Source organism: Spermophilus citellus (genome assembly GCF_964194105.1).
Source record: "Spermophilus citellus genome assembly, chromosome: 7".
In the NCBI taxonomy this organism is placed as follows: domain Eukaryota; kingdom Metazoa; phylum Chordata; class Mammalia; order Rodentia; family Sciuridae; genus Spermophilus; species Spermophilus citellus.
In genome coordinates, this window is record NC_138188.1 from 162,206,706 (window position 1) to 162,234,185 (window position 27,480).

General features: G+C 57.3%; 1 protein-coding gene across 1 annotated transcript; it reads right to left on the bottom strand.

Moving 5' to 3' along the window:
• Positions 1-477: 477 nt before the first annotated feature.
• On the bottom strand, positions 478-19,729 carry RIPK4 (receptor interacting serine/threonine kinase 4; the record flags this gene model as incomplete). The annotated part of the gene is made up of 8 exons (XM_081302255.1): positions 478-1,637; positions 3,469-3,733; positions 4,828-4,931; positions 5,637-5,795; positions 7,382-7,431; positions 8,790-8,938; positions 13,288-13,579; positions 19,548-19,729. 8 exons carry the CDS (start codon positions 19,727-19,729, stop codon positions 478-480), a joined length of 2,361 nt encoding a protein of 786 aa, XP_081158381.1.
• Positions 19,730-27,480: the final 7,751 nt, after the last annotated feature.

Consider the following 27,480-nt stretch of genomic DNA (forward strand, 5'->3'; position numbering starts at 1 on the left):
AACACCATCTGCCAAGGTGCTTCCCACACAAAACGCGCTGCACTTGGTCAGGCAGGCACCTCTGCCACCACGGGTGTGAGGACAGAGGACACGTCCTCCTGTGACTCACCTGTGACGGACATGCTCGAGCAGTGACAGGGGCTCGCCGTGGGACAAAGCAGCCGTCCTTGCCCAGGCCTTGTCACCAAAGGACCCGTTAGGAGTACAACGAAATGATCCCGACCCTTTGTCCCTTATGACGCCAGGTGCCCAGGCTGGCGGTGGGTCAGCTGCCGAGTCTTTCCAGCCAAGCCCATTTGGAGGGCAGCACACACTAGCAGCACCCCCCATGGGGCATGGCCTCATCCCTTGGCCTCTGCCGGGTCAGTTCTGGCAGCCACAGCAGGGTGAGTGGAGTGTCCCGGCAGAGCATCCTCCTGTCCCACATGGACACAGATGGACACGAGGCCCACAGACCTCTGATTCTGAGGCAGGAGGCTAAGTCTTACTTCGCCGGAGGAGCGTGGCCGCGGGGCCCTGGCCACCCTGGAACTTGAGGCTCTGCAGGTTGATGTGGGCCCCATGCTTGAGCAGCGTCTCCACGGTCTGCGCATGCCTGCCCTGGGCGGCCAGGTGCAGCGCACTGAGCCCCTGCTCGTCAGACAGATCAATGAGATCTGCGCTGACCAGTTCCTCCACCACTTCCGAGTGCCCGTGGGCAGCGGCCAGGTGCAGTGCAGTTTGGTTCAGGGGCCCCCGGGCCAGCACATCCGCCTTCTCCTCCACAAGCAGCTTGACAGTGGCCAGGTGTCCATTCCGAGCCGCCAGGTGCAGGGCAGTGCAGCCCTCTGCGGTCACAGCCTCCCTGCCGGCACCACGATGGAGGAGCAGCCTGGCGGTGCTCGTGTGCCCCGTCTCCGCGGCCACATGCAGGGGTGTCTGGGCCAGCAGGCTGCGGACGTTGACATCGGAGCCCAGGTCAATGAGGATGCGGGCCACGCGGTAATGCCCGCGCTGAGCGGCCAGGTGCAGGGGCGTCCTGCCGTCCAGCGTCTGGGCGTTCACGCTCACCCCTGGCTGCTTGGCCAGCAGCTTGACGATGGGCAGGTGGCCCTGCCAGGCAGCATAGTGCAGGGGCAGCCAGGCGTCCTTCCCCTGCAGGCCCACGTTCACACCGCGGCGCAGCAGGATGCGCACGATATTTTCCTGCCCGTGCTGGCAGGCCACGTGCATGGGCGTCCGGCCCTCGAAGTCCACCTCGTTGATGGAGGCATTCTTCTCCAGCAGCAGCCGCGTGCTGGCCTCGTCCCCGTTCTGGGCCGCGAAGTGCAGGGCCGTCCACTGGTCCTCGTCCTTGGCGTTGACGCTGATCTTCCGGGCCAGCAGCAGCTCCACGACGCCCCGCGCCCTGCGCTCCACGGCCAGGTGCAGCGGCGTGGAGCCCTTGCTGTTGGTCAGGCTGGGGTCCGCGTTGTTGAGCAGCAGCCACTTGACGCACTCCTCCTGCCCGGCCTCCACGGCCAGGTGCAGCAGGCTGGCACTGCCGTCCAGCACCAGGTTCACATCCTGGGGCTGCAGGATCTTCATCAGCTTGCTGGTGTCCCCCGACACAATAGCGTCCACCAGCTTCCTCTTCTGGACGTCTGTGGTGCCCAGGTCTGCAGGGAGAGGAGAGGCGAGTTCAGCCAGGATGCCGGCTCCTCAAGGCCTGGCTGGGGGTCAGGGAACCTACACCTGGACTCTGGGCCAGCACCTCAGGATGTGCATAGCCTCCAGGTCACACTTCACCTGCAGGGACTGAGCGAGCATCCCACTTTGAGATCTAGCCAGAAGCCTCGTCTGAGGTCCTCCTTTGTCAATTTGCAAATTAAAATCACTAGTGATTCCAGTGCCTTGTGTTTGGATGAAGGGAGTAAAACTCGGAGGAGCCTGGTGCTTAGGAATGGCAAGACGACTCGTTTCCCTCATTCAGAAAGGGAAATAAGAGGCAGAAGGAAAACCCCCGGCAGGAGCTCGGAAACTTGGCCAGCCTCCCGGGACACCCTCCAGCTCCCAGCCTGACCTCTGAACGGCACCTCCTGCACGGGGGACATCACAGGATGTTTCTGGGCCTCATATTTCAGGACTCTTGGCCCAGTGTTAGGATAAAAGCCTGCTATTTAACACAAAAATTCAACTCCATGGTTTGAAATCCAGATTCACATGAAATTAAGACTCTTCTGATTCACATGAAATAAGATCCTCCAGGGGATGTAGGAAGAGAGGTGGGGTGTGGAGCAGTACTACAAGAAGGGGACCTGCCCAGATGGACTTGTGTCTTGACACACGTTCTGAGGAGCCAGGAGGAAACCCTCTCAGGCACCAGGGCGAGGTGTCAGCAGTGCCAGATCTGAACAAAGGCCCGGGAGCACCCTTCTCCATGGGAGGTACTGATGATTCTTTCTGGCTACCTTGAACCTGGCCCTGACCGCCCTTTTCAGCTCTACTGGCCATCACTTGCCTCTAGTCACTGGGTCCACCCCACCTGTCTGCCAGGTGTTTCCAAACCTGCAAAGCCTTTTTTCTCCCCCAACGTTCTACCTAGGAGGCTGGTAAGACCCAGAATCCCCTCCTCCAGGGAGATGTCCCCAGTCCACTACCAAACACCGTCCCACCCCCAAAAAGGATGAGAGCACCTGGGGCAGGAACAGGGAAAAACCATCTTCTGAAAACAAGGCCCATTAAAATGAACAGAGCCAGGCCTAGTGGTGTACACCTGAAATCCTAGCGACTCAGGAGGCTGGGGTAGGAGGATCCCAAGTTTGAGGCCAGCCTCAGCAACTTTTTAAGACCCCTTCTCTAAATAAACAGTACTGGGGGTGTAGCTCAGTGGCAGAGCACATGCCTTGCATGTGTGATGTGTGGGGTTTGATCCCCAGCAGCACACATAGCCCAACACACACAGCAGGTGGCTAAGGAGGACTCCTCCTAACAGGCAGTCTACAAAACACCAGAGTGTTGGCGCCCACAAGGACAACCAACCCAGTAAAATGCATGGTCAGCAGCAGGCCCAAGTATCAGAAAGGGGGACGGGTCTGCAGCACTGAGACACAGTGCAGGGCCGGCACCCATGGAAAGGGGTGCGAGTGGCCGCTAGGATCACTGGATGGAATTCAAGTTTCCGACCTGCAGGCCTGAAGTCAGCCTCTGCCCCAGGGCTGGCCAGGCAAGACGTCACTACACGGGCAGGTGGTGTGGCCTGTTCCCCTCATGCCCTAAGTGACGCCGGACGGGGCTGCTCTGCCGGTGTGTGCGACGCCGGATCTGTGCTAAATGCACCAGCTATGCCGACACCCCAAGCTGCCTAGTTAACCAAGAGAGGACACAGGACCATCATTAGGGCCAGGAAATGGACACCTGGTTTTGCAGTTGTCCACTGACTGCCATGGACACCAGCCCACAGAGCCCCGTCATCAGGCTCATCCTTTCTCAGGACAGAGCGCTGCTTACCGCCTGTGGAAGGTTCCCGCTCAAAAGACAGCGACAGGGATCCTCTGGATGAGAAGGCGGAGTCCACGGAGGACACTCCCGAGAGCCTCTTGCCGCTGCTGGACGACGGAAGCTTGCACTCAGAGGAGCTGCGGCTGAGCTCCTCGGGGCCCTCGATGGTCTGAGAAATCCCAGAGTCCAGCTGCGACAGCAGCTCAGAGAGGCTGCAGTCGTTATCGAAGGCTGGGGCAGAGGCGCGCTTGAGACGCGAGGACCCGGGCACAGCCTGCAACGAGGAGGGAGAAGGTGAGGGCCCTGGTCCTCCACCAAGGCAAGGAGGAGAACGCCATCGGGTACCAGGAAGTGATGTGGGTGACGTGACCACGGCACGGCACGAGGGAGCCCAGAGACTCGGGGCTGCACAGACCCCCTGGTGCCCAGCACGGACACTGTGAGAAAAATGTCAAATCCAGCACAGCGTGCTCCAGAGGCCCGGGCTGAGGGGAGGCACAGCGGGAATGTGGAGGGGAGAGCGGGGCTGGCCCTGCACGTCCAGCCTGCCCTTGGAGCTAAGTCAGGCTTTGGAGATGTATGTGGGTAGGCCAGGGTGGGTCCAGCTCGGGGACAACATGGTGATCCAATCCAGCGCACAGCAAGAGGCCCTTTAAAGGGTCTTTCTGCATGAGATGGGAGATTCCTGGCGGGACTCACAATTCCCCCCTGACCATGACCGTTTGTTCCAAACCCCCCTCCCGCTCCCGCTGACCCTTGGATTCACTCTGACTTGGTCTCCTGGCAAACTGAGCCACATCCACCTGCTGGCTGCCTCTCTTGCCTTATCGGGGACCCAGCCCACCTCTTTTCCAAGCCTCCCGGTGCCTCTGCCCCAGGCGCTCACGTGCCCACAGCCCCTTCTCCATTCCATGTGCCTATCTCCCTGGGGAGACTGCCCTGCACTGAGGGCGTGCCACTCTGCAAGGTGCTTCCTTCCTACTGCCCTCCAGGCACTTGGAACTCCCTTCTCCTCTGAGGTCACCTGTCACTCACAGAACAACCAGCTCTGCACAGTGAGGAAGCAGGGGGCACAGGACCCAGAGCAGGCACCTCCCGCCTGCCCTGCCTAGCAGAGGCTGGGCCTTCTGAGCCCAGTGGTTCAGGGTGTCCAGTGAGACCCAGCAGTTCAAGTGGGCGTCCACACTGTTCACACAGCCCCTGGCAGGACACAGGGAAGGGAGGGCAGCAGGAGGGCAGATGAGCCTGGGGATGCCCAGGGACCTACACTGCCACAGAGCTGGGCACAAGGCGGGCACAAGGCCGGCTCAGGGAGGAGGTGGCTGGCCAGGGTCTGCAGAGGCAGGGGTGGGCTGGAAGGCCCCTCACCTCGCTCTTGGGCCCCGGCAGGCTCTTCCCCACTGGGTCTGGAGTTGGCTCTCTCACCTCCTCGTCAGGTTTTTCACAGAGGATCTCGGTTTCAGAAGTAATTTCTTTGAGGGGAAAAAGACAAAAAGGAGCATGTCATTTGATTAACAGTTTCTACACAATTCCGAAGGGACACAGACACCCTAAAGTCTCCAAGTAGCAGGTTGAGCCAGATGCCATCAGCACTGAGATCAGTCAGCAGAACCCAGGACCCCCACAAGGCAACCCACCCACCAGGCCTGGCCTACCTCGTGCCACCATCTGGAGGGCTCACCAGACACAGGGCAAGGCCACCTCGATGCCCTGCCAACAGCAGTAGCAGTGAGCCCTGCCCTTGTTGTCCCCAGGTTGTCCCCCTGCATGCTGTGAGAGCAGGGACTGCCTTGAATCCACCAGGGCTGACTACCCAAGGCCCACTTCTCTGTGCCAGGAGGGCAGGACCCCAGGAGAACGGTGCCAAGAGGCCCAGTCGGGCAGTCTCCTGAAGACACCCTGCTGTGTCTGAACTGAAATCATGGGCTCCCCTGGGCAGCAAGCCCCGTCCTGGCCAGGAGCAGGGGTGGGGGTGGTGAAGGCAGCCACTGGGTCCAGAAGCCCCACCTTGGCCCTGACTGCTGGAGGTCTGAGGCAGGGCCAGGTGACCTGCCCCTGCAGGACTCGTCTGGGCCCCGCGTCCTTGTGCACCTTGTTCCCACCAGGAGCCTGGTCATCACCTCTGTGGCAACAGCAAAGCCATCCAGAGCCTCGCCCCAGGGAGACCCAACACTCACCCTGGAAGGTGGGCCGTTCCCGCGGGTCCTCGCGCCAGCACCTCTGCATGAGATGCAGTAGGTTCCCACAGGCGCGCGGCCGGGGCCTACAGATGGGAGGCAGCTCCGGGCGGTGGCCCTTCACCACCTTCACCATGATGTGCAGGATGTTCTTCTCATCTAGGGGACAAGTGCAGCTGTCAGGGCACCAGAAGCCACCATGCTCCACCATGCTCCACCGCCATTCTCTTCCGCCCTGAGGGGAGGGCAGCCCTAGGGCCGGCTTCTTCTCAGGCTGGCCTCCCGGCTTCTGGTTCCCCACAGTGTTCCTGCCCCGGGGTTTCCAACAAGCCCTCCACAGAGGCAGGTGCCATCAGCAGGGGCAGAGAGCTGGCCCACACTGACAGCTGCCAGGACTCCACGCGATCTGTCCCACACAATCACTGTCTTCAGTGTCTGCGGGTATTTCCATGACAACTCAGACTTCCAAACCCTCTAATGAAATGAAAGTCAAGTACACCTCGGGGAGACTTCCTACTGCCCAACAGGACAGAAAATGCCCTGGCACCTCACGCAGTGCTGCACCTTGCTCGCCCGCCTAGGAGGCTATAAAGCAGCAAGAGCGCGATCCTCCCACTGGCCCCGCACACCTGGCTTCAGGTGTCCACCTGCCAGACAATTTCATGTCCGACTGGCAGGCTGCGCGTTACAGTGCATTCCGCGTGGGCCTCGGAAAGGGCAGCCGGGAACAAAGTGCAATGGTAGCCAGAGGACAGGTAGGGCCTCTTGAGAGGGGTCTGGGACGTCCACAAGGCTCCAGGATGACTCAGTCCTGCCACACTCGGGATCGCCCCTGCCTGGCCCCTTTTCCACACACTGGCCCAGTCTGCCTCAACGGACTCCCAGGCCTGAGGGTCATCCAGAGACCCTTTCTCTTTCCCAGACCTGAGCCTGGCACAGGCTAGCCAGATGTGTATTTTTTTTGGCATCTTGGTCACACCACACAATATCATGAGTAATGCAGAGAAAAAGGCCCTCCTCTCCGATGCAGTGAAAGCCACCAGACTTCACAGTAAGTAAACCCAGGGATGGAATTCTGAGGAAAGGAGTCACCACAGGGTTGCCTAGTTGGGGTAGGTGGGGGAGCATTTTCTGGTCTAGGAGGCTGGTCCAGTGTGTGGACACCCTAACTACTACTGGACCACATGTTCACAGGCAGTGTGGAGAGCAAATCTGTCATGTGTATTCACAATTCCTTTTTTTTTTCCTTTAAGAAAGAAAGAAAGAGAATCGGCTGAAAAAAGGCAAATCCGCCGACAGAAAGCAGATCGGGGGTTGCCAGAGGCTGGGAGGGGATGGTGGCAGGGATGAGCCGGAGTGACCACAGATGGGCACAGGAGTCCTGCTGGGGTGGCAAGGGTGTCTGGAACCAGACCGTGATGCTGTCTAACTGTGAACGTCTTCAATGTCACAGAATCACACATTTTAAATGGTGAAAATGACATATTTTGTTACGTATTCCACACAAAAAAATTAAATGGCCCCTAAGAATGGACCCCTTCGAATCTCTTTCCCTGTGTGTGTCCTCTATGTAATTTCCTGCCTGCAAACAACTCTGCCAAAGCACGTTGTCAGCGTATAGAAAAGCCAATAGTGGGGTGGCCTTGCTGGGTCACAGGCACCACCCCAGGGCTGAGAAGGGACCAGGAAGATGCCCCACAGTCCCAGGAGACGTTGCTTGGCACCTCATGGGCAGCGCCACTCACCTGCGAAGGGCTTCTTCTGTGTGAGCACACCCCAGATGACGATGGCAAAGCTGGAAGAGAAGCCAGGTGCGTTAGCGTGGGCTCAGGACCCTCAGCTCAGATCTGGGGCACGGTCACCCTGCAACGAGCTGGAGAAGCCCCTCCAATGCTCCCAAGGAGGCCCCGGGACATTTCTCCTGCATTTCTAAAAGGGGAAGCCATCTTGGATAACACCCCCCACATGGGCTCAGGTGGGAACAGAAGACCTCGTGGCTGAGCTGCAGTCTTCAGGCGGCAGGCAGGACCCTGGAGGGCTCTCGGGGGGAGCAGATGTTACCACCTTCTCACCCGCCGGGCACAGAGCAGGTAACCAGGCGTTTGCTGGTGTCCTCATGGCCCCCTGCTCCTCTCTAGGGTTCTGACTCTAAGGACAGTCGTGGAGCACGGGGCAAATACTCCCATTGGCTCTCTGAGATGTCAGAGGATTGCTAAGGACGGAGAACATCCGAGGTGGCCCCTCTGTCCCGAAGCCCTTTGCTGGCCACTCGGGATGCATACTCACATGTAAATTACTCTAGATACACCAAAAAATGGGCCCAATCCAGTGCATTTAAAAAATTAAAATTAAAAAAAAAGGAGTCCAAAGACTCACCCCATGAAGCACGGAGTTTGATAACGGTTACTGACAAAGAACTCACACTAACTGAAAACTCAGCTCTAAACAGAGCACCCTACCTACTCTCCTACTCTGCAAGCCATGATGGTCCCCGAAGGGCCAGGAGCCGCAGCTCCAGGTAGGGCAAGCTCACGTACCAGGGCAACTGTCAAACCAGTCAGCCAGGACCCAGGTGGCGGTGGCACGAGGGCAGAGCCCGAGCAGTTCCTGGTGCGTGGCTGCACCCTCCCTGCCTCCGTTTTCTCCGTGAGATTAACTCTCACAACTTGAAAATGAAAGGAATCTGGTAACCTGGCAACCAGGTTCACAGGTCCTGCCCATGCTCCTCCATCGCAGCCAGGTGACCCCACAAGTGTAAGAAGCTCCCTCCTCAAAGTTCAGAGAAAAATGAACTGTGAAGAGCCCAAACCCACGGGGACCACAATAAAATGCATGTTTCATAAAAATGCCACAGGAGACCCAGCACAGCACCACTGCCTGCTCCACAGGGAGCCAGGCCGGTCCTCACCCTGCCACCAGGAGCGGCTCATCCACAGCCAGCAGCACCCACTGGGAAGAGAGGTCTCTTGTACGCTGGGGAACCAGCCCCCAGGCTAACATCCCCAGCCCAAAAGACACACACCCCTTTCACCTGGACTGAACCCACTGCTGATGCGCACCCAGAGTCGTTCTGAAAGCCCCTGTTCAGGACAGGAAGACACGGGCTCAGGGTCCCCAGAGGGGCCCACAGGGATGGGACAGGGCATCACGCACCTGTACACATCGTGCTTGGTGTCAAAGAGCCGGCTCTTCTCCCGGATGCGCTCTGGAGGGAGGTAGGCGATGGTGCCGAACAGGCCATCCATGCTCAGATCGTGAGAGTGGGACAGCCCGCTGCACTTGGCCAGCCCAAAATCAGAAATCTGAAACAGAGCAGTGGGGAGCAGGTCAGCCCTCCACGGGGCCAGGGGCAGCGAGCTGGCAGTGTCCCCAAGCTAGAGGCCGTGCCCCCAGTGCTGTGCTCACGCCTGCAGGTAGCCCAGCCCGGGCAGGCGGGAGGCAAGGCAGCTCAGACAGAGCATCTGCAGGCTGAAGAGCCACCACTTGATGGACAGGAAGAGATCAGGGTTTAAGGAGAGATTCCCTGGGCAAGGAACTCAAGAACCACAGCCCCACGTCCCAAGGAAGCAGGTCTGCCCTGTGGCTGACACTCCCCGGTGGCACCAAGGGAAGAGCAGCGCCCAGGGTTTACAGGTGAAGGAACACACGTGACAGGCTGGGCCAGCTGGTTGTGCAACCCTCCAGCTGGGCTAACAAGTGGCAGCAAGTCCTTTAAAGGGCAACACACCTCCAGAGGCCCTTTAAATTAGCAAGCACAACACGCACCTCGCCTCGACCCCACGGGGCATGCCGTTTCTGCCCAGAACGTCTGTTATCAGCAGACGCTCAGTGGTGAGCCCCCAGCCCCTGCCACTCAGGGACCCCCACCCCTGACTCCCTTGGCAGAGACACTCTTATGGCTCGCTTACACCCACTGAGGACCACACAGGCCTCTGGGAGTGGCCCCTCTCCTCCAGGCCCCATGAAATGCTGCTGGAACCAAGCCACGACTCTCACTGGACACCCAATCCTCAGGGAGAAGTTCCCTGTCTCCTCTTCTTCAAGTGGAGCGTTTTTAAGCCTTGTAAATTAACCTTGGGCTCCTCCTAAGACACACCCATCACCCAGGCTGACCATGACCACAGGGAGCCAGGCCGGTCCTCACCCTGCACAGCAGGAAGACACTGGTGGGGCCAGGTCAGTCCTCGCCCCTGCAGCCCAGCTGAGCGGCGCCCAGGCTGGAGCTCACCAGGCCCAAGCGCCCATTCTGGGTCCCCCAGGTTCCGTGGGCTCAACCAGCCTCAGGCCTCAAGAGAAATCCTGAGACGTCCGGGAAGAAACTGCCACTTCCCCAGACAAAACCATCACCCTGTCCCGCAGCTCCGTCCTGAGAAGCCCAGCGCTGGGAGGCAGGGAAAAGCACTTCAGCTCTCAGAACAGGTTTAGCCACAGAGAAAACGTCTGTTCGATGACCACTGGTGGCCTGCCACGCCTTAAATTCAGAAATGAAGACAGGCTGGGATTTGGGGAGCCCGGTGCTCCATGCTTCTCTCTGAACACAGACGTTTCTCCTCCTCTCTGTCACTGACCCAAACAGACCAGCCACTTCGAGGTACAGGTAGTGACAGGGAGCAGCACACATTCTCTGCCCAAAGCCTGGCATCAGACGCAGACTGGGAATGCGGAACTCCCAGGGGCACCTTCGCCTGGCCGGGCCCTGCACTGCCCCTCACCCCGGCTCTCGCCACAGACCATGAGCAGCAAAGGCCTCCTGGCCCATGAACACTCTCGCATCGGCATCTGACTCAGTGTCCCGAGAGCTCAGGGCTCACAGGGGCCCCCAAGAATGTGGCCCTTCAACCTCAGGCCTAGCTGGACAAGAGTAATAAAGTGGCCCCGTTGCTGTTGAACAGGAAGGGCACTTCAAACACAGCGGATCCTGCCCCCATGCCATGATGCTCCGAATAGTCTGGCCTGGGCGGAGGGGTGAGCGCGTAGCCTGCGACCCCACCATATTACCCAGCATCATCTCAACATGGAGAGCTGTTGTACCCAACACAGAGTAACATGAGGCGACAACTTAAAACGTACTATATTTCACACACTCGGCAGAACAGATGGCTGCCGTGAGGTTCTGGCTCTAATCCCCCTGGGTACAGAGAGGCAGCACACGTCTGAGCCGCAGGAAGCGGTGGACAGCAGCCTGCGGCTCATCCCGGTCCACAGTAGAGGTGTCCACCCACCAAAACCGCCTGGAAACCCGGGGCCAACACACCCGAGCCTCAGAGCCTCAGAGCCTGTCTCAGGCCCCGACCAGAGCGACACTCCCGACCCGGAGCGCGGCTGCCTCCTCACACCTGCTGGTTGTTGCTTTGTTTTTTCCTCCCGTTTCGGTGCTGGGGATCAAATCCAGGGCCTGGTGCGTGCTAGGCCAGTGCTCTGCCACGGAGCCGCACCCCAGGCCCCAGGCAGCTGTTTCTAAGACTCTGTTTGGGGCTTCTCAGAGGCGACCAAACCTTTCCTGGGGCCTTTCAGGGTGCACTCAGGCAAGGAAGACAGCTGTCCTGTGCCAGCAGAGAAGCATGGGGTCATGTCCTCTCGGAGGATCTGCCCATCATTCTAGCAGCTTCTTCAAAAAATCTGCATTAGGAATGAACACCCCATGAGGTCCAGCCCTTCAAAACCAAGGTCTGTAAGAAAGGGGAGGGGAGGCACAAACCAAAGGCCCTCGAGTCCACAGAGTCCACACCAAATGGCCTGCAGGGAAGGCAAGCCCAGTGTGTCCAGGGACACAAGGACTAGACCCCACTCTCGGCTCACTGAGCAAACGCTGGGTCTCTGCAGTGCGACTGCAGCTGGGAAAGACGCCTGAGTGAGCATCTGTGCCTGACCCCAGGCGATGACCTGCTGGTGACCGGCCACCAGCCAGCAGCTGAACCTGCTAAGCACTCTGGGTGGGCATCGAGCTGAGCACTCACCAGTCACTGACCCCTGATGACAACCCAGAGAAGGAATGATCCTGCCGCTCCACTCCCCACCCAGCTGACAGGACCGGGGGCTGCACCCCAGGCCCACACCTAGAAGAAGGACGTCACTGTGTCCTCCAAGGAATGCCTCCCCCCACCCCGTGTGCATTCCACACACCTGTTAGAGAGGCAGGAGAGTGTGGAAAGGAGCGAGGGGCACAGGTGCCCAGCCAGGCCACGGACAGCCTGGGGGCTTGCGAAAACCCACCCAGCAGTCCTTAAAGACAAGGTCACCTTCAGGCACCCTCTATGTTAACCCAAGGATGCCTGCGGCTTTCCCTGCCCACACGCCATTAAGCCCAGAACCTTCCTGAGGTTGCTTGGGCTGTTTCCTCCACACCCAGGGTCTTCTCCCCACCTCTGACAGCAGTTCAGCCTGCCCCCGACGAAGGCCTGGCCGGGCATCTGCACACCCTGCCCTCTGCCTCACTCCATCCTGAGGGATTGCCTCGTGCCACTCACTGCATCTTCCTGGTCATGCCAGACGGCAGCGGGACAGGCAGGAAATCAAGGCTCTGCAGCCCCACAGAACGGGTTCCAGCTCATGCTCCACACCTTGCGGCTGGTCATTCTGGTCACTAATCTAACCCCTGTGGGCCCCAGCTTAGCAAGTGGCCACCATCCACACTGTACCTCTACTGTGGAGCCGTCAGTCCTGCATAAGCCCTGCTGCGGAGCAGGGGCCTGTCGTCCTTCTCTTTCTGGTGCAGAATGCATGTTTGAGAACAAAGAACTTCACACTCACTGGGCCCTCAGGACCTGCACTCCCCTGCCAACCACAGAGGACAGGAGCTGGGACGGCAGCTGCTGGAGCCTACAGAGCTCAGTCCCTCACACCTGGTCCTGTGCCTGAGTCTTCACCGCCCCGACTCCCTGCTTCACGTCACAGCAGGTGCATTTTTAGTTAAAACCTACGGTGGAATGAGGCCCACCCAAGAAATAGTTTATATTCACTGTCCAGAATGAAAATCTGCTTCTCCACCTGACTGAGCCCCTGCAGGAGGGGCTCTGTGAGTGCCACATGGGCCATCGCACACCAGGCCCACCCCAGAGCCCAGGGGCAGGGCGGGCCCTGGGTTCAGGTGTCTCCTAAAGGCCAGGTCAACAGGAAGGGCCAGCAGCGCTGTGCAGACAGGAACAACAAAGAGACCGAGCCACGGCCGTGCCCCTGCTGTGCCCTGCCCCTTGGGACCGCTCCGGCCCTGGCTCTTGGCTCCTTCTCTCCCTCATGGATCTGTTTTCCTGCATGGAAGAGGACAGAGGGGCCCACGTGTGACTCAGGCCTCCTGAGAGTGACACTACCACCACAGGGCAAGAGCCCAGGACAGTGCCACCCAGGGCCAGTGGTGACACAGCCTGGACTCAAAGGCCATCCAAAGGAACAACATTCAAGACGTACAGCCTGACACAAACTGGCCATGCTAGAACCAAGTCCAGGCCGCTGCATGAGGCCAGTCAGAGGCTCTCACACCTTCCAGGTTTTATAAACTTATCAAAGGGGAAAAAAAAGTAAAAACTGGCCTCCCAGGGCACCAAGTTCTTTCCCACAGAATACCTCCTTCCCAACCTCACCATAGCCTACAGCTGCACCCCAATTCCCTGGCCACAGACCAGCCGCCCACTTCCCAGGGCACGGTGCTGCCCACCTTGACGTGGTAGTGGGCATCCAGCAGGATGTTTGCAGGCTTCAAGTCCAAGTGCAGGAGTGGCGGGGTCATGCAGTGCAGGAAGTTCATGCCCACGGCTGTCTCATGAACAATCCGAAAGCGCAGGTCCCAGGGCAGAGGCTCCGAGGCCAGCAGCTTCTCCAGAGAGCCCGTCTCCATGTACTCCATGACTAGGCCCACGGGCTCCCGGCAGATGCCGTACACAGGCAGGACATAGCGGAACTTGGCCATCTCCATCTTCTTGGCTTCCTCCAGAAGCTCCAGACGCTCCCTGCAAAAGTTCAAAGGAGTGAAGGGGGGCGGCAGGCCCTGCCCAGCCAGCCACAGTCAGGGCACTCACGGAGCCCACCAGTGCCACAGCCCTAACACTGGAGCCCCTGGGCTGCTCAAAGTACACAGGAGAGGAGCTCCAGCAATTATCTGGATACCTGCAGGCCACCTGGGCACCCCGGGTTGGAGCCTGGCAGCAGACACTGCCTTCTCTTGGGGAGGGAAGACAGTGTGGGCTGAGAGTTGAGACTAACCATCTACCAGAGGAGCCCACTTGCCCTGTGAAGGCCCGAACCCACTCGCACACTAGGGAGCAGCAGATCCAAGCAGGGCCGGGCCCTCACTCTGCTGTGGTGAGATACAGACCCCAACACGGCACGCACCCTCCTAACTGTTCCAAACCCCCGGCCAGTGGCACCACACACTTTCTAAAGCTGCATGACCATCACTGCCTCCTACACCCAGAACTCATCTCCCCAACAAAATCTGCACCTGTTAGACAGTAAAGCCTCCCCAGCCCCCACCCTATTCTCGGTCCCTGCGACTTTGCATCCAGGCACCTCATGTGAGTGGAATCACAAAGTATCTGTTCTTCAGTGTTTGGTTATTTCACTAAGTATGTTTTCAAGGCCTAATTTGTTATACCACTTATCAAAATGTCCCTCATTTTCATGGTTGAATAATACGCCGTGGTAGGAACACCCTACACTGTGTACGACCCAGACGATTCCCACCTCTTGGCTTTTGTGAATGATGCCAACCTGTGAACACAGCTGGGGTACCAATGAGCCTGAGACCCACTCTCATTCCCTGGGAGCTGCGCTGGCTGTGTGTCCCACCTGTGGAGAAGCCACTGAGCGGCTGTCCTGCCTGCCACCTGCTTCTGCGTGGACTTTCACCAGTTCCAGCCTCTGGACACACCGGCTGTGCGATGAGCACTTGCAACAGACCTGCAGCCGGCGAAGCCAGGAACCTCCGTTCTCCAGCCCCAATGGGCGCTTGCCAGCCCCTAGCCAAAGGTCACTCAGAGGAGAGTGCAAAGCAGTGGGCCATGCCAGGGTCAGGGGTCAAAAGTCTTGGCGCACACACATTGAGGGGAAAAGGCCAGATCCAGGAGGACATGACCTGGCCATGCAGGATCTGGGCCAGTGCTCTACAACATGGACCCCAGGAGGCACCCTGGAGGCTGGTGGATCCAGGCGCCCAGGCCTCGCCCCTTGAGAACAGGTGGGGGCTGGGACAGCCACTTTCCAGTCACAACAAGCTCCCCACAGGGAAAGTCCAGAACATGCCTGCAGCACCCTCAAATACCGAGCTGAGAACAGGGCCACTCGGTGTCCACACACATCCCGTGCAGACTGGAGCAGCCTTGAGGTAACTCTCGGGACTGCAGGGTCCAGCACAAGCTCCTGCCCGTAACTCAAGGCCCATTACCACAGCTCCACCCTGGGGCTCTCCTGGGGCTTGGCACAGCCTGCTCCTCCTGGTCCAACCCCAGAGTAGCTGTGGGGACACTCCTGTGCCTGCTCCCACCTGGAGCCTGATGGAGAATTCCAAACTGTGCCAACAAAAGAGAGCCATTCCTTGACCATCTGACCTTCTTGTTGAGACAGCAGCCATCTCCCGGGCTTCCTGACAGCTGTAAAGACGCCCCATGCGGGAAGGATGGCAGGTGGGCAAGAGGAACCCCTGGATTCTTACCAGCATTGAGCTCTCTCGTACGTACCCACAGGCAGCTCCCATAAAGCACCAGAGGGGCTCAGAGGGGCGAGCCCAGCAGTGTCGGGAGCTGGAGAAGAGGTTAACATACTGAACATGCACGGTCAAGTGACCACAAAGCAAGGAGCTCGGCGTAGCTGGCTTTCCTAGCACTCTGGCTAAGTGACTACAGCAGCGAGAGGTGGCAGGCCCCTTGTGCTGTGAGCCCCTGGGCGGGTGAGGCGCTGTCCACACTAGGGTCCTCACAGCCCCAGCCCCGGGGCCTGGCCAGGCTCAGGGACCCAACAGGGGCAGATCCCGGAGCACCATGGGCTGAACCTGCCAACAGTCCAGACCTGGCCAGTGGCACTTCCGACCTTAATCCCAGACTCCACAGGCTCAGCGGCTCCTGCCCTCCTTGGGTGCATTTGCAGCTCTGGAGGCCTGGCACGGCCTGCTGGAGGCCGGGAGGGCACTCCCCAGGAGAGCTGAGGTCCTGGCAGACCCACCATCATTTTTGGTCCATAGCAATTATTATTATACATTTTCCCCCTAAGCAGTGTATCCAGTGTCTGGCGACCACACAAAAGGAAGCACAGGTTTATAATTATTACTAATACTTTAAATACTGGAGGGATTTTAGACCAGTCCCCAGAGCTCAAGCCTCAGTGCTGGGGCAGGGGTGGAGCCCAGACGTCCAGGTGCCCAGTTCAGGGCACCACAGTTCACAGCAAAGTGGACAGACATCAGTTTAATTAAAACAGGGCCTCAAAGCTGTGAGGAGCAGGGAGGCGGGTCCTTGTCCTGCCTCCCGCTTCCCTGCTGGGGAAAGGGCTGCCGATTCTGGGCTTCCCAGCAGAAAATACCCCACCCCGGGCGGCCGGACACCCTATGGCTCCAGATGGAAAGATCTCAGCATTGACAGGACCAAGTTTCTTTTAAAGACTTTTAAAGACACTTTAAAAGAACCTCAGAAATGGTGTCGGGCCAGTCATTTCTCCAGCAGGCCCCTGCCAGCCCTCCAGAGCTGGCTGACACATTGGTAGAAAAGCCACAGGGTTCCTGCTCAGTCAGAAACTCCAAAGACAAAAAGACCAGCTGGAGGTGAAGGAGGCCGGGGTCCCAGTAGAGCTAGAGAAGGGGGAGGGGGTAGAGCTGGAGAAGGGGGAGGGAGAGAGGGTGCACAGCCTCTCTGCCAGGGCTGCTGCAGGGCAGTCCAATTACCTTCCCAGGAAGCCTCCGAGGGGTTCCCACACTGCTATTTTTAAAACTGACAGGAATTGGGCTTGTCCGACTGTGGGCCCTGTAGTTACAAACCCCGGGTTTGCTCAGGCTCGCCCGACCAGCCAGGCCCAGCTCACAGCCGCTGCCTGTGCTCCCTTACTGTGAGCCCCCCCAGAGCTGGGGGCGGGGCAGGGAGGAATGGGGTCCTTGGAGTCACTTGCTCTCTCTGAACAGGCCCTGCACTCCACCCTACACGTACCCAGGAACCCCCCATTTAGAGTCGGGTGAGGAGGCCAGGCACATACCCAGAGCTGACAGGTGTGATTTCCCAAAGCACCAAGCCAGGTAAAGAGAAGCTCAGGAACAGGGACCCCTTGGCAAAAATATCCTGGCCCCCAAGAAGCCTTGAAATGGGTACGGGGTGCATCTAACAAGCACTGACCCTCTCTGCATAGACATGCCTGGGCACAAGGCCTGGGGCAGCCTGCAGGTGTGACCATCAGGGCTGGCCAAGGCCAAGGGTAGATAAAGATTGGGGCCAGGGCAGCATGTGCCTTGAGGGGCCAATGGAAATCAGCCTGGCCCATGGCCCACAACTGTACCTGTGGTGGGACCCTAAGCAACAGTGGAGTTGGCCATACAGTCCAGTCACCCTGGGAAGAGGCCCAGACCACTGGCAGAGGTGAGAGGTTCCATCCTCAAGCAGGCAAGACAAGATGGGAGGTGAGGGGATGGATGGGGCCTGCACATAGACCCCAGGAAATCCCCTTCCTCCAGGTCACACCTTGCAAATGCAGTGCAGGGTGGGCACCAAAAGAGCACGGCGGGGGGGGGGGGGGGGGGGAGACATCGCCGGACAGACAGCATCGGACAGACAGCACAACAGCTATTTCAAGATTTAGAAGCAACTGGCAACCTGAGGCTGAGGCACGAGGATCACAGGTTCAAAGCCCGCCTTAGCAAGTAGTCAGGCTGTAAGCAAGCTAGGAGACTCTGTCTCAAAATAAAAAGGGCTGGGATGCAGCTTAGTGGCTAAGTACCCCTGGGTTCAATCCCTGGTACAAAAAAAATAAGAAGCAGCAACTGGCAAGACTGCACCACAATCCTCGCACCACAGCAGGAGGGCTATAAATCCCCATCACCCAAGTTGGTGACAACCCTAAGGACTAAGCTGACACCCTGCAGAGCCTGCCCACCTCCTCTCTAGCAGAGAGGCCCGGTGGCAGATGCACACTGCAGCCTGCACCACCCCAGGCCAAGGGCAGCAGGTGAAATGCCTCCCAATGGAGCCTCTGACCTCCACCTAGCAGCCAACATGCCACCACCTGCCTGCTTTGGGCAGGGCAAGAAAGGCTTCCAGTTAAAGGACAAAACACTTTTCAACTACAAGATCCTAAGTGACCCATCTCCAGGGGAGAAACCCAGCTTCATCTTCAAGCCACCCTAGGAACAAGGTGTTGCTCCCAGGACGAGGGCTGCATCCCCCGGGCCTGTGCTTGTTCACTTTGCCCTCCCAAAACAGAAACTGGTATTCAATCTTGGCTGGTGAATAAAGCCCATTTTGGCTTGAAAACTCCATCAAACTAACATGCCCAAGGGTATAAAGTGCCCCCATGAAGAGGCATATTCCAGAACTAGCTGCTGGGTGGTATTCAGAGTGGTTGAATTTCCTCAAAATAACCACAGCGCCCCTCCCAGCCTGAGAGGTTCCCAAGGTGGGAGAGTGGAGGCCTGAGCTCTGCACAGCCTCGGCAAGCCATCTCCCTTGAACTGCGGTGACTTATGAAATTTGCTCTCGGTGGATTTCCCTGGCCAAGGATGAGGGTGCACAGGGAGGGGACAGGGCCTCTCACCAGCCAGCCATAGCTACTGGAGGCTGGGACCACACACACCACCACCTACGGGAGGTGAGCCCATCACAATGTCCCAGCAGGGGAACCCAGGTCTGAGGCAGCCAGGTGGAGTCTAGAAAAAGCTGCCTGCCTGATCTGTCCCAGGAGGCTGGGTGGAAACAGGGGAAAAGGCTTCCACATGGAACGCTTGAAAAATATGCTACAGTGAAGCTTATGAACTCAACTGCAGAGGATGAATGAGGGGGTTCGTTTTCAATTATCTTCCCCCCATCCTACCCCCACAGACCACAGTCCGACCCACTGGATCCTCCGGAGTGGTGGGGTTCTCTGTCCTTTCCATTCGCCCTCATTCCTTTGAGCAGTCCTGCCAGGGAGGGGCGGGCAGGCAGGCTTTTACACAGGGACACGGGTGCCAGAGGCCCATGGCAAGGACGCAGAGCCGGTTAATGCAAGGCCCTTCGGCCAAGGCTCGCCTTCCAAGTGAAGTCCCCGAAAACTAAAGCGTGCGTGGAGGAAGTGCTGGGCAGAACAAAGCCCCGGCCCCGACGACTCTGGCCAAGCCCGGACCCTCGGGGCACGACGCCAAGTGCCCAAGTGCCGGGCGCTGAGGACGCTTCGCCCGAGCCAAATCCGTGCTTCCGACCGAAATAATTACCGTCTTACACCAATTTGTGCTCCTATGTAAATTACTGAGTAAGTGGAATGGAGCCTACCTACACTCACAAAGCCCAGATGCCCACACGGCAATTTTTCTAAGCCCGGAGCAGACCGCAGCGCCCAGATAGATCCCAGGAGGGGGGGGGGGCGCCCCGGGGGCGTTGATCTAAGGCGCAAGGCGAACTCGGGACCCCCAAATTACGGGGCCGCTCGGGCCAAGAACCGGGATGGGTCAAGCAGAGCGAATAGGCAGTGTACTTCTCCGGCAAACGCGGCCCCCGAGGTCCCCCGCGGGGCCGCAGCCGGGCACCTGGACGAGCGCAGCCAGACCTGGAGCTCCACAAAGCACCCCCGCGTCCTCCCGTCCCACGCCTCTGGGCCTCGCCCGCGTTCGGGTTCCCCCCGAGGCTGCTCCGGAGGAGTCCCCGATAGACTGGAGAGCCCCCCCGAGTTCCAGTCCCTCGGCCGTGGCCGTCGCCGTGCGCCACCGAACGGCGCGGTCCGCCGCCCGCCCCAGCGCCCCGCCCGGCCGCTGACCTGTCGTCGACGTGCAGGCTCGGGGAGCACTTGATGGCGAGCCACGTCTTCCAGTGGACGTGGCGCACCTTGTACACCTGCCCGAAACCGCCCGAGCCGACCTTCTCCCAGCCGGCGAACTCGCCCGCGTCGAAGGTGCGCAGCAGCCCCAGGGCCCACGGGCCAGCGCCGTCGCCCTCCATCGCGCGTCTCGCCGCCGCCCGGCGCCGCCGCGGCCGCCCAGGTGCCCAGGTGCGCGCCCCGCCCCGAAGACGTCATTTCCGCAGCACGCCCCGCCCCGCCGGCTTCGCGGGGCCCGCCCCTGGGCAGGCCCCTGGGCAGAGCGGACAGACAGGTGGACTCATCCAGACTCTGGGCGCTCCCCAGGTGCGCGCGGCTCGAGGACGACTGGCCTGTTTTCCTTTGTATTTTTGAGTAACTGTCGAGTCACCCGAAATTGTAAGAAATAACTCACTTTACTCCGTTTCCCTCGTGCTACTTGGCAAAACTTTGCAAAGGAAAAAAGTACGATATTACAACCATGATGTTGACTTCGATACCATCGCCGATCTTACCCAAATTCCCAGGTATTGTTGGCCCGCGTTTCCATGTGCTAACTTCTACACCGCGCTGAGGCCTGCGAAGGAGGTTCGTGTACCCCAGCACAGTCCAGAAACAAAACCTCCGTCCTGCGCCCTCCTGCAACCCACCCGTGCTTCCCTGGCATTGCCAATCCTTCCTCTATTCCTAAAATCTTATTTCACAATTGTCATATTTACATTCAGGAGCTGTACAGCACGTCACCTTTTTGTAATTGGCTCTTTCACTCCGGCTCATTCCCTGCAGATTACCATCTGGCTGTGTCACAGCACTCTTCCGTTAGGAAGAAGTAACTTTTGTTTTATTTTTTTTTTTAAAGAGAGAGTGAGAGAGGGGGGAGAGAGAGAGAGAGAGAGAGAATTTTTTTAATATTTATTTTTTAGTTCTCGGCGGACACAACATCTTTGTTGGTATGTGGTGCTGAGGATCGAACCCCGGGGCCGCACGCATGCCAGGCGAGCGCGCTACCGCTTGAGCCACATCCCCAGCCCTTTTGTTTTATTTTCTTTACCCCAACAGCAAAGCCAAAGTCCATTTCAAGTATGACCCGGGTTCCCTCATCCTTTCCTATACAACAGTGGCTTTTTATAGGTAGAGCAGATGGCTGGAAAAGAAAAGATGTGTCTTCCACCTTGGGGGTAGAGCAGGGGGATTCCCAGCCCTAGAAAGACAACTGGGTCAGAGGTGGAGTGTCATGTCAACCTCCACACCTAGGACACTCATTCAGGCCCTGTGCAGTGAGTGCAGGTTTACTCCTCACCAAAGGAGGTGAATAATGGGGCAAGATGGGGTACATGGGCAGCAAGCATCTTATTGACATTAACTGCACTGGAACCTTTTCCCCTGGGGACACCATCACCATACCCCCATGCCTGCAGAGGAGCTCCATCCCCCACTGCCTTCCCCCTGCCTCTCCAGGGCTTCACTTTGGAGTTCAGGGATTCGGGATCCTGACTTGATAGTGCTTGCTTGGGGACCTTCTAGGGGACCAGAGCTCTGTCCTTTCTCACATAATCTTTAAATGAGAATTGTTCTCCCTGAGGCTAGGGTGACAAAGGGTAATTTTAAGCCTGTTTGCAGCAAATGTAGCTAATGTTGAAACTAACACTTTAAGAATGATTGGAGCTTTGACGATATACATATAAGTTGAAAAGTAAACGTAGCCATTATTTTGGTGGAGAAAAAAAAATTGACTAGAAAATGAGTCATGTGCCCTGTTTCCGGGGTTCAGCCCAAGGTACCTTTCTCCCTCAAACTTCCAGTCTCGCCTGCGCCAGCCCAGCAGCTGTAGGTGACTAACAGCCCACAGCCGTCAAGTAATAAAACACTCCAATTTCATTTATTTAATCATCTGTGTGCTTCACTTGACAAATATTTATGGAGTGCGTGATGCAGGCTCAGCATGGGGCTCGGGGCCCTGGAACCTGAGCCTAGGAAGACCAAAACAGCCGGCACAGCAGGCAGGCAAAGATCACAGCCGACCTAGCTCCAACCCCTGCTGCTCCACACACCTCGCTCTGCCTGGCCCTCTCTGAGAGGCAGTTCGCTAATCCCTAAAAGGGATTGCGAAGGTAAATTCTGGATTCTCTAGGCACTTCCTACTTATATAAATGGGTAGTGGTCACTGGCAGATGCAGTTGATATTTCTAAGCACAAAAGTAAAATGTCACTACGTTGAAAGTCAAAAGAAAAGTGGGCCAATTGGAGAAAAATAAGGAGTAATAGCAGTGCAAGTTTGGCATCTGGGACTTCAGATTCATAGAATAACAGTAACTGCATGGTCACTTGCTCAGTGTGGTCAGGAAGAAGTCACTCAGCCCAGATGTGGTCCCGTGTGCAGGAGGTGAAGGTTTCAGGAGAGGAGAGGCTGCTCCCTGGCCAGAGGAGCGGACACTGCCAGGGAGCAGGGAGCAGGGCTGCCAACCGTCCCCTCCAGAGGCTTCTCCTTTGCCTTTTCTTTTTCTTTAAGAATTCCAAAGTCAGTTTCCTCCTACAACAGACCCCCTGAGGGCACATCTGAGAAGGTGACCCACCCAGGTCTTCTGGATGCACCCTTCTCCTTGGGCCCATTTACCTCTACACCTGGATGCAGCCAGGCAGGCAAAGGACCAGCACCTGGGAAGGGCCGAGAGCATCCAGCTGCAGGGACCTCGAAGGTCGAGAGTGCAGGAGTAGAGGATTCTACAGTCCTGCCTGCCAATGAGCATGCCCATCCCTGATTGCAGGATAGTGGCACCTGCTTCGGGAGGGCCGTGGCTCCAGTGAGATGGATAATGTGTGCAGTGGTACCAACTGCCGGACAAATAGTGATGGTCATTTCCTACTGGTGTCCAACTGCTCCATGCGGTTCTAAACTGAGTTATTTTATTCTTTGTCCTCCTCACGTTCTCTGGAGCAATCACAGGCGTTGTTGAGGACTCCGGGAGCACGCAGGTGCTGGCTACATTCTACCAGCCACAGCAGGAAGCAGCACCCGGGGTGCCTGCCTGGCCCTGCCCACAGGAGGGTGGAGCCTGGAGTGGCGCGGAGCTGGCCTGGGGACCTCCGAGCCGTGGCCTCCTGCCTGCCTCCCTCCCCTTACCTGCAATTCCTGCCACAACTTGCACGGCTGTTTTTGAGAATCCCCTGCATGTTCTGAGTGTTATTTCAAAAGAACATAACTTGTTCACTGCAGAGATTTTGCCTAATTCCAAGGAAGTGCGATTTGGGAGAGGCGTCAGAACGTGGTTCCTAGGCCCCGTGCTGGGGCAGGAGGGAGAAGGGGAGCCCCCTCCCCCACAGACTCCCAACTTCTAGCTCTTTCTCAAGCAAACGACTTCTGTTTATATAAACACTCCCCTTTCCGAGACACCTCCCCTTTGGCCCAGCAGCTCCTGGCTGTCTTTCCCACGATCTTCTGGAGGCCCATTCACTCATTCCATGCCCGGGAGTGAGTTGCACGGAGGGGCGGGCACCCAGCATGGGGGATGGTAGTGGACTGTGGAGGGCACTGAGCAGGGCTGAGAGGTTCCTGTAATTGTAGCAAGCCCACCTTCTGCGTCTCCTCTGCACCTTCCTCCTCTGTGGTGCTCTTTAAAGCCTCAATCCAGCAAACACCCCCCCACACCTCCCTCTTGTCCAGGCCCCATTCCTCAGCCAAAAGAAGTGCCCACAGGGACATTTGCATAGGCTGGTCATCAAGTTGTTACGACCAAACAATTTTTTAAAGACTTATGAGAGGGCTGGGGTCTGGCTCAGTGGTAGAGCACTTTCCTGGCATGTCTGAGGCCCTCGGTTCCATCCCCAGCACTGAAAAAAAAAAAAAGTGGTGGGGGGGAATAGTCTGTATAGTCTCGCAATTCCTCCTCAAAAAAAAAAAAAAAAATTAAACATAGAATTATGATGTGATCCAGCAATTCTGCTCTTAGGTATATAACCAAAGTAATAGAAAACAGCTATTCGAATAATAACCAAGTTCACAGGAGCCTTTTCCACCATAGCAGGCAGCGGACCACCGGGTTTCCCTGAAGGATGTGTGGGCCCACAGGCTGGGGTCTGCCATCAGTCACTCCAGCAGGGTGGAGCTCTGACACGGCCAAGGGACAGACCTGGAAAAAACTGGAAAGTCACAGAAGTCGGTGCCAGAGAGCACACATCATGTGACCCTTTACATGAACTATTCAGAACAGTGAGTCACAGAGACAGAGAGCCTGCTGGGGGCTGTCCAGGGGCCAGTGGGCAGGGAGTGGGGTGACTTCTTAATGGGTGTGGGGTTCCCTTTTAGGTTGAAGACAGTGTTTGGGGAGTAGTGAAAACACTCAACGAATTGTACATTTTAATTTTTTTTTAAAAAACAGAATCTGATATATATATATATATATATATATTTTTTTTTTTTTTAGGTGTAGATGGGCACAACACAATGCCTTTATTTTTATGTGGTGCTGAGGATCGAACCCCAGTCCCGCCTGTGCTAGGTAAGCACTCTACTGCTGAGCTACAATCCCAGCCCGAATTGTACATTTTTAAATGGTTGATTTTATGGTAAGTGAACCTCCCCTCAATTAAAAAGATTATATCTCTATAACTTAGTAGCTTTAAAAAATGGCACGCATAAGCTAAAGGAAAACTATCACACTCAAATACTTATGGGATGGTTTACATGTTTGGCACTGCACAATTTTCTCAATTGTGGGAATCACTCTGCAGCCTCTGTGCTGGCTTCCCACCCCACACTGGTGGCTCGCTGACTGGGTTTTATCACAGCAATCTCCAGAAATCCAACTTTGCAAAGATATGATATCATCAAAAGGAATGTAGTGCAATCTAATGTTGAAAGTGTGAGCTCCCTCAAGCCCGCAGTTCACATGGTTTTAGACAGACTTCAAGGTTCATGCCAAAATTTAAAATATCCTGCTGTTCTCACCTGAGTTCTGGGTGCTGCACGAGTACCAAGTACCGAGTACTGAGTACCAAGTACCAAGTACCACAGCCAGGTCTGGGAGCTGTGATCGCAGTTCATACTGAGTTAATTAACTGAGTCAATACTTCATGCACTTAAAACACCCCCATGTTCTCCCTTCCTGCTCCTCGCAAAGAAGCTTGCAAATAGCAGGCCAATTAGTCCCCAAAATACCCACTGGGGGGACCATTACACACTCTGGAGAAGGGTTCCCCCTGACACCTTCTCTCAGCAGAGGCGGGCTGCACTCAGACACATGCCACCTGCCCTTGGCACCACAAGGCACTTAGCAAACTGTGACCTGCCCGTGTCTCTCTGAAGACAAACAGACCAAGTCCAGGCCTGGTCCTTGAAGATGTCGCAGAGCTAGGCGGAAAACCCGAGATCTCTCTGGAAACCTGAGGCTTCCTGCCCGGGGCATTAGGATGCCAAGGTCTGCTGGGGGGAAGGAGAGCAGGGGAGAAGGGGAGCTGGGGCTTCGAAGCAGGAAAGGACTCTGAGTTTAGGGAGGGAGTGGAGAGGAGGGCAGGGAACAGCACCTGAGGCTTGAAAAGGGCCCAGCTTCCCTTCCAGGCCACATCATCTGTCCCATCTGTCCGGAGAAACCCTAGGACTTCCACAGGCTGGGCCTCCACCCTGTGACCAAGCCAGATGAGGCTGTCACTCTGGGTCGGAATCCGGAGCTGATCTTGTGAGGACAGATGCTCTGTGGCCAAGGGGTGAGGCCCAGAGCAGGGTCCAGGAACCCAGCCAAGCAGTGCCTATGGGCAGCTGGACACCCACTCCAGGAGGTTCCCGAGGCCCTGCTGGCCACAAAGAGCAGGTCTGCAGAGCCCAACCACGCAGGGACCAGGGAACCAGAAAGTGACCTGCAGCCCCTGGTTCATTTCCAGTAGATGTGGAAAGGCAGCCTGACCAGGTTAAGTGCCCGCTGGGGACAGTGGTCCAGGCCCTGTCAGGGCGCACAGCAGCTCTGAGGATGATCCAGGCACACTGAGGAGAGAGAGGAACAGAGCCGCAGCCCTCCAGGCCCGGAGCACAGAGTCAGCACACGGGCAGTGCTGGACGGCTCAGCCCTCGGCTCCCTCCGGGGCCCATGGAGAGGGTGCTCACACAGGGCAGAGCTTGATCCCTCTGTCTCTCACGCACAGCTGGGGGGAGCATCAACATTGGCAAGGGACTGCTTGAGGCGGCAGGGGCTGTGGGGTCTTGGCTGGGGTTTGCAGGTTCTTGACAATCCAGACATCAGACAGTCTGCAGGGATCAGAGGAAAGAGGACAATGACCATCTCAGTGGGCAGCCAAAAAGTGGGAGACACCTGTGTCCCCAAGTGGTTGGGAGAACTTAGGGCTGGGTGGCCAAGGGGAGCTGGCAAGACCCCCTTATGGGTCAGATGGTGTTCCCCAAAAGAGCTGAAATCCTAACCCCCAGTTCCTCAGGTCACCCTTATTGGAAACAGGGTACGAGAAGGTGATGGACTTCAGATGAGGCTACACTGGAGTCCGTGGCCCCGATCCTCTGCAGCTGGTGCCCTGATCAAAGGGGAGATTCGGGCACAGCCCACACAGAGGGCAGAAGATGCCCGACTCAGGGAGAGGCCACCTGAACTACCTGAGGTGTTGCTTCAAGTTCAGTCCTTGTCCCCAGTGCCAACCCAATCAAGAGGACACGGTTTTGAGGAAAAGGAAGAAGAAGGTTTATTGTTTTGCTAGCAAAGGAGAAACAGGGAGACTCCTACCCCAGAGGCTATGAATCTGCCCCTCAGCAGGAGCAGGGGCTGTTAAAGAGGTGACTCAAAGGCTACATTCCCCGCGCTCTCCGCGCTCTCCTTGGAGGGTGATTCACTGGTTAATTTGGAGATAGTCATTTCTGAGGTCTTCTGGTCCATCCCCCAAATCTGGATTACTTTGTTCCTATGGAGGGTGTGGGCTCAGGGACAGATAACCCTGCCTGGGATGGGGAGAAGGTGACCCGGTTAACCCTGAGATTAGGGAGGGGGAGATTAGGGAGGAGCAGGGAGAGAGGAAAAGAAACAGGTCCATTTTAAAACCAGTTGCAGTGGCAGAGCAGCAAAGGCCAAGTTGGAGCATAAAGTGGACCCTGTCTCAAAACCGACTCACACCCGGCAGGGGTCGGCACTGAGCCCTGGAGAACAAAAGCACAGAGGTCTGACCTCAGAGGATGCTGCTGTTTAGTGTGAAGACCAGCGTGGGACCTAGGAGAGGCCACCTGGGGAGGAGGCTGCCGTCCTTTCTGCCTTCCACTGCCCCCTCCCCGCGTGGGAACCACTTTACTCAGTCTGGTGATCTGGGTGTTACTGTCAAAGACACGCCCAGCATTGTGCTTGACTAAGCACCCTGTGGCCCAGCGGGGTGACACACGTGTTACCCACAGCCCCCGCAAGCTGATGGACCTGCTGCAGCGGGCAGCTCCACCCTGGTCTCCTTGTCCACTCACCGCCCTTGGAGGTCAGGGTTGCCCCCTTTGCTCCTGTGAATAACATTGCTGGACTTGACCAGGGTCTGGGGTGAAGGCCTTCTCTCAGTCTTGTTTGGACACAGGGAAGGTCCTGGTCCCTTGGCACAGCTCTGACCACCAACGCGCCTTCTTAGCACCCAAACCTCGGCTCAACAACGGAATGCGCTCTCCCACAGTGCTGCCCAGGAAGTCCCAAGTCCAGCTCTGCAGGGTCCTACGCCCTCAGAAACTTGCCCTCAGAGACTTGTTGGGATTCTCCTTGCCCCTCCCAGCTTCCAGGGCTTCCCAGAATCTCTGGCTACACGTCCTTCTGTAACAGGGTCCACTTTAGGCTTGGACTTGGCCCTTGCTGCTCAGCCACTGCAACTGATTTTTAAAATGGACTGTTTCTTTCTCATCCTCTCTCCCTGCTCCTCCCTAATCTCCCCCTCCTAA